General features: G+C 34.7%; 1 protein-coding gene across 2 annotated transcripts; it reads left to right on the top strand.

Moving 5' to 3' along the window:
* Window positions 1-2,523: 2,523 nt before the first annotated feature.
* On the top strand, window positions 2,524-9,926 carry KLRC1 (killer cell lectin like receptor C1). Of its 2 annotated transcripts, XM_037734773.1 has the most exons (7): window positions 2,524-2,720; window positions 4,767-4,984; window positions 5,376-5,471; window positions 5,992-6,045; window positions 6,564-6,715; window positions 8,320-8,420; window positions 9,305-9,926. In XM_037734773.1, the coding sequence occupies exons 2-7, from the start codon at window positions 4,798-4,800 to the stop codon at window positions 9,420-9,422; spliced, it is 708 nt and encodes a 235-aa protein (XP_037590701.1). In that variant the 5' UTR covers window positions 2,524-2,720; window positions 4,767-4,797; the 3' UTR covers window positions 9,423-9,926. The 2 variants fall into 2 exon arrangements, with proteins under 2 accessions (XP_037590701.1, XP_037590702.1); XM_037734774.1 differs by lacking the exon at window positions 5,992-6,045.
* The last annotated feature ends 1,313 nt before the right edge of the window (window positions 9,927-11,239 follow it).

An 11,239-nucleotide genomic window follows, 5' to 3' on the forward strand; every position in this document is an offset into this window, starting at 1 on the left:
CCTTGCACTGGTGCCTGTGCATTTTAAAGAGCAGATATCTCAGCCGGGCATGAGCACTTTGGGAGGCCAAGGCAGGTGGATCACGAGGCCAGGAGGTCGAGACCATCCTGGCTAACATGGTGAAACTTCATCTCTACTAAAAATACAAAAAATTAGCTGGGCTTGGTGGTGTGTGCCTGTCCCAGGTACTTGGGAGGCTGAGGCAGGAGAATTGCTTCAACCTGGGAGGCAGAGGTCGCAGTGAGCCGAGATCATGCTACTACAATCCAGCCTGGGCAACAAAGCAAGACCCCGTCGCAAAAAATAAAAATAATAAAAATAAAGAGCAGATATCTCTTTCAGTCTTTACAGGCTGTTTTTGGTAGGTTAAGACCTTCTTCTGCTAGGATCCTGGTCCGATGAGGTTGCCTTCAGTATCATGGTTGAACGGGGTTATAGCCAGGTCATATGGTTGCTTCTGGGTCCTGAGGGGGATTTTTGGTTCATGATCCTGTTACTAGGGCTTCCAGCAGGCTTGTATCTTATTTAGTCCTTCAGAGGACAAAACTGGCTCTAGAATCATACCGTATACAGGTGGGGAGGGGATGAGGGTTCACTTCAGGTTCTGTAGATAGTGGGTCTATTATTAGGCGTGTAGTTCAGGGAGAGTTTAGTTTCCTGGGAAGGCTGCTCATGGGTCTCTGGGTGGGTTCTTCAGCCTGTGGCTGAGAGGAGTTAGTACTAAGTCACAAGGTTTCCTCAGGGTCTTTAGCTGAAAGAAATGTCTTCATGTCTGTCTCTGGGGTCATGGATGAGTGTGTTTTCTGGCAGGTCTCTGGGCAGGCAGACTTGCTTCAGACTGTAATTGAGGTGGGCTGGAGCTGGCTAACAGGACTGTTTCAAGATCTGAAATAAGACTAAGGTCAGTGCCTGTAGGTGCACTGATGATGTCTCTCACCAGGTCCCTGTGTGGGCAAACTGCTTTCTAGCACAGCTGAGAAGGGTTGAAGCTCTTTTTCTGGCCCATTTCAGGATCTGCTGTGAAACCTAGGACAATAGTCTCCTAGTGGGAACATGGATGTGCATGCCCTCCCTCTGTATCCCTGAATTGGCAAAACTGGTCACAGTCCACAGCTGAGAAGGGTGAGGGTCAAGATTCAAGGCTGTTTCAGAAACTACTATGGAACTAAAGTCAGCAAACCTATACTGCTGACAAAGATGAGTGAGTCACACAGCAATTTCCTGTGATTAACTCAGGCCACAGTTGAGAGGGGTTTGAGTGGAGATTCAGGGCCATTTTAGTATCTTCTATGAGGCAGAAGTCAGCAAGCATGCCCCAGGGGAACAGATGTATATATCTCCCAGGAAGTCTCTGTGGGTGAAGGACTGATCTCAAGTGGCTGACGCTAGCTAAAGCCAAGTTAGAGGGTTGTTTCAGGATCCACACTGAGACTACAGTTGGTACACCTACCTCCTGAGACACTAGTGTGTGGGTCTCCTCCTGGACCCCTGGGAAAATGGTTTTGGCAGCATGACCAAGGCCTAATGGGGCTAAAGGCAAGTCCACAGGAGGATGGGTCCCTTTTCAGGTCTGGAGATGGAATCACCATTGGCAAGCTGCCACTTGGGTGCAAATCTATTCTCTAAAACAACCGTCCTCCTACGTCTTGTGTTCCACTGGCATTTTACAAACTCCTATTTGAATTCCAAAACTCCCTCAAAGGAACTTTTGTCTGTGGATGGCTGGAAAATTATTGTTGCTGTGGGGTGTATGTGTGGGGGACCACCTATTCTGCCAATTTGCTGACTTTCTTCCTAATAAGATTTTAAACTTACTTTTTCCCCATACATAGTTAGTTTTTATCAATTACAACTAAATATTTCTATTAAAGTTGAGATAATTTGTTATGGCAGAGGATGAATAAATGAATAATGTAATGAATAGCTGCTCAATATTTCAATCTCTGGCATGATGACATATTTCAAAATTGATTAATGTTTTATCTTTCTAAGATACATTTATTTTTATCAAGAGTAATCTGAATATTAAATAACCTGCTTAAAAAAATAAAATTAAACACAAGAATTTAAGAACTACGAGAAGTTAACTTTGGCAATGATGATTTTTCTGCCAACTACAATCAGTTGAGTAATTACTGCAGTAATTTCTCCAATAATTAGTGAAAAAAAATCAGTAGATATCAGCTCATAATGTTACTATGAGTTTTAAAATGTTTTCCCATTATAATGGAAGTGACATAATAAAATAATATAAACAAAGGAAGTATGCAATGTTAAGATTTAGCAACCTAGTTTAAAAGATACTCTTAACAAGGTGAGCATTGGCAATGTTTGTGATCAAGACAGAAAAAAAATGCTCAGAGGCACTTGAAAAATGGAACAGCTAAATGACACACTTTCAAAGTCGACCTTGTACTTTTAATAGACCACATTATCCTATATTTTGGAGGTATGTGATGAAATAAACTGATTTCAAATAGCCCATGTGTAGAATTTCCTGTTCAAACCTTAGTAACACGTTGATAAGAAATCTACTATTTCCACTCTTGACTCACTCTGAGTCTTCACAGGGCAGTCTGCGAAGATCACAGACATTGTTTGTTCTTGTCCTGGATTTACGCCTTTAAATTTCACCTTTTATTACTCAACTATAGCAGGCCTTTTTATGAGACTAACCTGGCCTCTCCACTAAAGGATGTGTGACTTTCTGGGGACAGAAGGTATGTGTTGCTACTCTTGAACGCTCTACTAGCCTGCCTCATGTAGTGGGTGTACAAGTGCTCAATATGATGCAACAGAGGTTTAATTAATATACAGTAAAATCAAAGTAGAACATTGCTGTCTTCATTTGAATAACTAAGGGTAAAAACCTAAAAAATAAAATATGTTGGAGGATTTCTTAAAGTTTTCAAATTATTGTTTGTGGAAAACTAGTAGGTTTGTTAATCAATATAATTTAAATGAAACCTATTAACATCACAATAATGAACAATTAATTTTATTTTTTATAATCAGTACATCATGTATCTTTGAATAATCATAATTTATATTTAGTTTAGCCATTATAGATTATTAAAATAAATTAATCCATTGATGAAAGCCAAATACAATTTCTCAGACACATAGATTAAATAAATAAAAGCAGTTTTTATTTTTAATAAAAATCAGAATAAGGTAGATTACCTAAAATGCTAAAGGTAATACAAAAATCAAAATACTTTTTCAAAATTGGTCAAAATATTGCAAAGAAAGATGTAGCACACGGATATAGGAGACTTATCTGAAGATTTATTTTCCATGCTTTAACTGACATAAATCAGAGACAGTAACATAACAATTGTTACTACAGTATATGATAATTAAAAAGCTAATGCTTATTGAGAACTTTAAGTGCCAGGTTGAGTGGTAAATGTTTTACATGCAACGTTTTATATGTTCTTATTCCCGTTTTAGATTAACAATCTGGGTTATTAAACATAGAATAACTTTTTAAAGGTCACACATTATAAGTGTCAAAGCCAGAATTAATTCTAGATCTCACTGACTCCAGAGCCCATTGACTAAATGATTTAATTACATTATCTGAAATTTTACAAGTGCTTGTACAAATAAAGTGGCCTTTACTCACTTTGGCAACCATAAAATGTTTCTATAAGTTTAAATGAAATATACTTTAACATAAATTACCTACACTTTCATTTATCATTTTATGGTTTACAATTTAGCCAGGAAATAAATTACCAACACTTCTATAAAATAAATATTAACAGTTTTTGTAGCATTTGTAATACTGTTTAGGTTATGCATAAGTTAACTGTGTCACATCACATTTTCCGATATATACAAATATTTAAATTTTTAATAATTTCTTAAAATGTTTCAGCCATTAAGAAAAAACCATTTAATACCCCATCAATTTTAATAAATATGTGTAAATTACTAAATAAAACTAATTTATTGCAAGAAATTTATATATATATATATATATATGTGTGTGTGTGTGTGTGTCACCCTTACTATTAGTCATGTGCAGATCACATAGTCTTAAACATTACTGGATTTCAAAATTAAAATAAAAAATGAGTGCAGAAGTATCTGTAATACAACATTTTAATTTTTAATACAAGTAGTATTTGGTATTATGTTAAAATATGCCTGCAGCATCAGACATTAACTAAGAAATATATTTTCATTCCTGAACTTCTTTATTCCCTACTAATTTATTGCTTCTCATTGCCCCAGCAATAATATTTTGTCAAATGTAGAAAATCTTTTTTTTTTTTTGAGATGGAGTTCCACTCTGTCACCCAGGCTGGCGTGCAATGGCGCGATCTCAGCTCACTGCAACCTCCATCGCCAGGGTTCAAGCAATTCTTCAGTCTCAGCTTCCCTAGTAGCTGGAACTACAAGTGCGTGTCAGTACACCCAGCTAATTTTTGTATTTTTAGTAGAGATGGGGTTTCAACCTATTGGCCAGGCTGGTCTTGAACTCCTGACCTCGTGATCAGCCCACCTTGGCCTCTCAACGTGCTGAGATTACAGGCATGACCCACTACGAGCTTGGCCCTAGAAAATCTTAAAAAAAAAAAAAAAAAACACTATTTCCCATAAGAAGCTTGTTTAAGCTGGAAGAAAATTAGAGAAAGAACTTTAGATTCTTTAATGCAAAATGAGCTCCAATACTTGTTCTCCACCTCACCCTTTTAACTGCACTAGAGATCTTGTATATAAAACATTTATTAACTTCTTACCTATTGTTATTATAGAGCACAGTCCCTGACATCACACACTGCAAAGATGGATAACCAAGGAGTGATCTACTCCGACCTAAATCTGCCCCCAAACCCAAAGAGGCAGCAACGAACACCTAAGAGCAATGAAAGCTCCATTTTAGTAACTGAACAGGAAATAACCTATGCAGAATTAAACCTTCAAACAGCTTCTCAGGATTTTCAAGGGAATGACAAAACCTATCACTGCAAAGGTAAAGCATTGAAAAGCTCCTCAATATAACAGTCTAGGATGTGCAGCTTGGGGTACAGGGATATGTGGGGAAAGAGCAGGGAGTGCTTACATACTTTCTGTTTGCAAAGATCAGAATTCCAAGTGGAGATATATGATTTCAATATAAAATATGAAGACTGATTTAACTCATTTTTGAAATTTGTAGTCTTTGTCCAATAATTCATGGAGCATTATTTTTGCTGAAATGCAATAGTATATTTTTCTGAAAGAAAGATTACAATATGACATGAGGGTTTGGGGCCCAAGCTTCTCTGTATGATCCTTGTGCATTCAGGTTCTCTTGTCTGGGAATCTTCTAAACAACTGTATCCACCTCTTCTTTTGCACGGTTCTTATTTCTCTCCCTGCAGATTTACCATCAGCTCCAGAGAAGCTCGTTATTGGGATCCTGGGAATCATCTGTCTTCTCTTAATGGCCTCTGTGATAACGATAGTTGTTATTCCCTGTAAGTCTATTTTAGAAGATTTCAAGGAAAATTTTCACATTAATGATTGAATATGCCCCTAAACATTTCATATTTTCAGAGAATACTATTCTCATTGTAATGTATATATTTGGACTAAATGTGGAATGGTTATTCTGAATTTGTCAAAGAATAAATGAAAGAATAATTGTCGAAAGTATTTGCTTCTGATTCAGTTATGTGTATATATTTGATTTCATAACTCAAAAATATGTTCTAGGGGTCTGAAAAATCTTACTGAGAAATAGAAATTAATTTCTGAAAGTAGTTAAATCACAAACTATAAGAACTATATGAGATGGTGAAATTTGGTTCTTTAGATCTATGAAATACTTTTGTAAAAAACCCATCATTAATTTATTAATTTATCATTAATTTTTTCTTAAAATCAATTTTATTCTACATTATTCTAACTCTAAATAATATAACAAATTTCAAACAAAAACTAAAATTTTTATGATTGATTTAGATGCTAAGTTTTTACAAAGATTATTTTTTCTAGCTACATTAACACAGAGGCACAACAATTCTTCCCTGAATACAAGAACTCAGAAAGGTATATAATAATTTTTAAAGTTCTAATATTACAGTTTTCTTCTTGATCTTAGGCTGTGTAAAAATGGAATTTGGGGTGATTAAGTTATAAAAATTGGCAATAAATGTTCATAAATAAAGATGAGGTCATTACCTTGTCATTAACTATTAGTAAAATCACTATACTTTCTTTTGTTTGTTGTGTTCAAAATCTTATTGCTATAATATGTTGAGATACAAGTTATTTATTTTTTTTTAAAGCAGCTTGGTTTGTTCACTGATTTTCAAGACATATGTAGAGTGGATTTTTGTTTGCTGGTTTACTTTATATGGGAACACAATTAGGAGATGAGAGGCTGACCCTTTACTGTGCATGTGTGTGTAAGCGACTGGGTATTTTTAAAGCACATATTTACCAGCCTGTGAGGATGGATAGATATGTGGCATACATGTAGCTTTATGCCTTTGCAAATATGTTAAATAATTTTTATTTTTAAAAATTCATGTTGTTCTGGATAGTAATTCCTGCTCTTTATTTAGCATATCATTGTGGCCATTGTCCAGAGGAGTGGTTTATGTATTCCAACAGTTGTTATTACCTTGGTAAGGAAAAAAGAACGTGGGAAGAGAGTTTGCTGGCCTGTGCTTCGAAAAACTCCACTCTGCTTTCTATAGATAATGAAGAAGAAATGGTAAGATGTAAATGTTTTAAACACTTTATGAAAAGCTTATTTCAGTCAATAATATATTTGTAATATATTTGTAGAAATCATATATGTGTATATATATATATTTAACTTGTATATTTTTAAGTCTGTGTAATATTCAATAGTTTGACTTAATAATGTATTAAAATTCATATACTGCTAATGGACTTTTGATAATTTTCAGTTTTTGCTTTTCATGGAAAATCATGCTTCTGTAAATGCTTTGAACCCACAGTAAATTTTGCTATCTAAGTTTATCAAGCAAGATATGATCTGGTCATGCAGATTGATCACAAAGTGAATGAACTCATGAGATACAAGTCAGATCACAAAACAGAAGTTCCAGCTCCAGCAGTTCCACCCTGTGTGCCCTCATCACTTATCCTGACTCCTCTCCAAAACACTGTCTTGACTTTTAATGTTATAAATAATGTTGGCCTGTTTTTGAATTTATATAAAGGGAATCATACAATATGAATTTTCATATCTGTCTTTTTCACTCCTATCTGATATTTGTGCAATACCTTCATATTATTGCAGTTATCAGTAGTTTGTTACTGTTCACTGCTATACTGTATACAAAGAACATGAACAATCCATTCAGTCCTGTGTCTCTGGATGGGGAAGTGAGTCTCATGTCCTCAAGGGCAAAGAGGACCCTGGATGGTGCGCTGATAGTCATGGGGTCCCTTTGCTGATCCTCCTCACCCACACCCACCCTGGTGTCTATTGGTATGTGAAGGAAGCACTTCCTCTGGCTCCTAATTGGTAGCAGATCTCCTGGTAGATCATCCTTGCCATTGATACCAGCCTTACCTGGTGTTGTGGAGGGGACTCTTCAATACACAGCAGAAGTGAGCTTTGCTGAGCCTCCTCCTATTGCCAGGTCAGGTGCTGGGAAACAGCAGACCTACGTCACCTTCTTCTGGGTGGAGAACTTAACATGCTCCCTTGGACACTTGGTTGATCCCCAATGCTAGGGTCCCAGACAATTTCATCTTTCTCTTTCCAGCTTTCAGAGTTCTCCATTGCTTTTGTCTTTTGCTAATCCCAGAGTTTAAGTTGTTTTTAGGAGGGAGTAGCAGAGAGGAAGTAGCAGAGAGGGACATTTCTATACCACCTGGTCAGGACCACTGATGTTCCACCAAACCGAATCAGATGAAAGTGAGGGTTTATCTAGTTAAAGAATGGTGTGGTGCCCAGACAACCCAGTCTGTAGCTTCTATGTCGTTTATTTCTGAATGACAACTCCTCTATTCTCTTCTAAGTCTACAACTCTGAGAAATACAGTACAAAAGGAGGTTGATTTAGTCACAGTATCTGGAGGAATAAATGCACAGTATCAGGAAAATCATAAAGCCTTACTGTGTTTATTCTGTCAATTGGGGTAACTATTATATTGCAAGAATTAAAAATTTTTAATTAACATGAGAAGAATGAAAGTACTACTGAAGAGTTCATTTAAATCAAAATTACAAACATTTATGAAAGTTTTTGGCCTTGCGAACAGTGGGTTTCAACTTTAATATATTGTTTTTATAATGTTTTCATAATTGTTATTTAAGTGAAAATTCTCTATTTTCTTTCAGAAAGTTCTGGCTGCCATTTTACATTCCTCATGGATTGGTGTGTTTCGTAACAGCAGTCATCGTCCATGGGTGTCAATAGACGGTTTGACTTTCAAATATATGTAAGTTGTTTTGTATGTTGCTATATAAAAAAACACATATAAAGGATAAATTCAGAAGAATAATATGAATAAATTTATATGCAATCATAGACATGAAGAAAGATGTGGAAAGTTAGTGAAATTGTGATATAAATATTTTACAGTAGACCATCGTGGTCCATATATGTCTACCCACTCATTAGTCAGCTAGTAACCTTCTTGGTTATCAGATGGACCAGGGGTGTCCAATCTTTGGCTTCTGTGGGCCACATTGGAAGAACTGTGTTGGGCCACACATAAAATATACTAACAAACACTAATGATAGCTGATAAACTAAAAATAAATTGCAAAAATATCTCAGAACATTTTAAGAACGTTTATGAATTTGTCCTGGGCCACATTCAAAACTGTCCTGGGCCACCTGTGGCTCATGGGCCGCAAGTTGGACAACCTTGAGATGGATGATCAGGAAATTGTGGTGCTTGTTTTATTAAAAAGAAACCCTTATTTTACTTAAGAATATCCTCAAAGCACAAGAGTAGTGCTGTTTGCATACTGCTATAATTGTTTTTTATCAGTATGATTTTTGTACATCTCTTATTGTGCCTAATTTATCAATTAAACTTCATCATAGTTATGAACGTGGAGAGAAAACATAATCTCTCTATAGGTTCTGCACTATCAGCTGTTTCAGGCATTCAATGGCATCTTGAAACATATCCCCCGTGGATGAAGGGAGACTACTGTACTGCGTTTTTAGAATAATAACATTTGCTAATATTATATGAAAAAGTTTATTACCCTTTTCCATAAAATTCCTTTCTTACAGTACATGGAAAATGCTCTTGTCTCATGAATCATTTGCATAAAATGTAATAGAATTATGGATTTTTCTCCATTACAGGATAAAAGACTCAAAGAATGAGGAACGTAACTGTGCAATGCTGCATGTAGATGGATTTAAATCAGAGCCATGTGGATCTTTAATACTACATCATTGTAAGCGTAAGCTTAGGAATTAAAGCATTTGAGTTGGCAGTACATCAGACAAATTTTATGTTTCTTAAAATAGAAATAATATTATGATTGCATAAATTTTAAAATGAATTATGCTATTTGCTCCCATAATAAGAAAATTCGGAATCAATTATTGAAATAGGATGTGCACAATTACTAACGTACAGATATCCCCGCATTTGTGTTGGGCTCATTTTGCTCAACATGATGTTTGTGGCATTCAGCCTTTCTTAAAGGTGCATATTATGTGAATCAGTTTATATGAACTATCAAGAACAGGCAAACGCATGCGACAGAAAGAGTAGTGGTTGCCAATGCCTAAAGGAGATTGAAATAGGAGGTGGCCACTAATTGCTAGAACGTTTCTTTGTGTCGTGATGAAAACTTTCTAAATTTCAGTAGTGGTGATGGTGGTAACTTTGTGAATGTACTAAAAATCACTGATTTTTAATCATTATAAGTGGATGAAATTTATGCTATGTACATGACACTTCAATAAATTTGTCCAGGAAAAAAAAAAAAAGAAAAAACCTCTGATAAGAACGTTTGTGACTGCATTTATTCTCTAAAGTAATTTTTAAAGATTAGCTTCCTTATCATGTTGACTTTTCTAATCAATATAAAGTGTTTCCTTCAGTGTACTGTGTTATCTTTAATTTCTCTCTATCATATTTTGGGGGATTGAAGTCATAAAGAAATGTAGGTATTTTACATTCATGCTTTTATAAATAGCATCCTGATTTTAACATTTTCTTTAGTAATTTTTGTTGTAAATAGAAATAAAATTGAAGTCTTCATCTTAATTTTGTAACTACTTTTTCCACTGATTTTATGTATTTAAATCTAGCATGTCAAGTATGATTTTTTCTGGGTGTTCTATATAAACAGCAATTTTATCTGCAAGTCATCACACTTTTATTTTTTTATCCATGTGCCCTAACTTATTTTAATGTTAAATTATTTTTACTGGCCAGGGTTTTATATCCATAGTTGAATAGAAGGTACAGTCAAAGCTCTGTGTATATCATATGTATCATTTTTTTGTGTTTTGGCAAAAAATACTTCAACATATTATTCATATTTATAAAGTTTGGTGTTTTTCTCATAGTGAAGTAGTTTTATAATGTTCCTATTTTCTAATAGATTTTATCAATTGTTGTAACATTTTTATTATTTTTGTATCAGTTGGAATGATATATGTTTTCTTTTATAACATTTTATGAACTATTTTTATTTCTTTTAAATGTTAAACTATTCTTTGTTTCTGAAATAAGTCCATGTTGATCATTGTATATTTCCCTTTATAAAACATCAGTGCATATATGTTTTATTTATGGTAAGATTTATTTCTTCATCCATGTCCACAAGGATATTTGACCGTGTTTTTATTTATAGCTATTTACTTGAAAGGTTTTGGTATCAAGGCTATCTAGGGAAGAATTTCTCTTTTCCTATAACCTGGAAGTATTTGTTGAGAGTACTGCTTTATTTTCAAATGTTATCATTCACTAGTAATGTCATCTGAGTTTGTAAACTATTTTTGTAGGAAAGTTTATGTCTAAGCTGAATTTCTTTAATACATGTAGGATATACTCAGATTTCTATTTGAGGTACTGCATTTGGTAATGCATATTTTCTAAGAATTTTCTATTTCATATAGACATTAAAATATAATGATGATATAGTTTTACTGTGTGTAAATAACTGTAAAGACCAAAATGGTATTTCCATATTTAATGTAGAAATAGGCTAGTTGTGGCAGCTCAAACCTATAATTCCAGCACTTTGGGAGGCATCACTTTGATACATGCCCAGCCCTTAT

Source organism: Cebus imitator, unplaced genomic scaffold (assembly GCF_001604975.1).
Source record: "Cebus imitator isolate Cc_AM_T3 unplaced genomic scaffold, Cebus_imitator-1.0 Scaffold660, whole genome shotgun sequence".
NCBI classification, from domain to species: domain Eukaryota; kingdom Metazoa; phylum Chordata; class Mammalia; order Primates; family Cebidae; genus Cebus; species Cebus imitator.

What these genes read in the sequence shown, in the direction of transcription:
- KLRC1 (XM_037734773.1), top strand. Translation starts at nt 4,798, where the DNA reads ATGGATAACCAAGGAGTGATCTACTCCGACCTAAATCTGCCCCCAAAC. An exon ending in GAATACAAGAACTCAGAAAG is followed by an intron (nt 6,046 to 6,563) that starts GTATATAATAAT and finishes CTCTTTATTTAG; the next exon opens with CATATCATTGTGGCCATTGT. An exon ending in GGTTTGACTTTCAAATATAT is followed by an intron (nt 8,421 to 9,304) that starts GTAAGTTGTTTT and finishes TCTCCATTACAG; the next exon opens with GATAAAAGACTCAAAGAATG.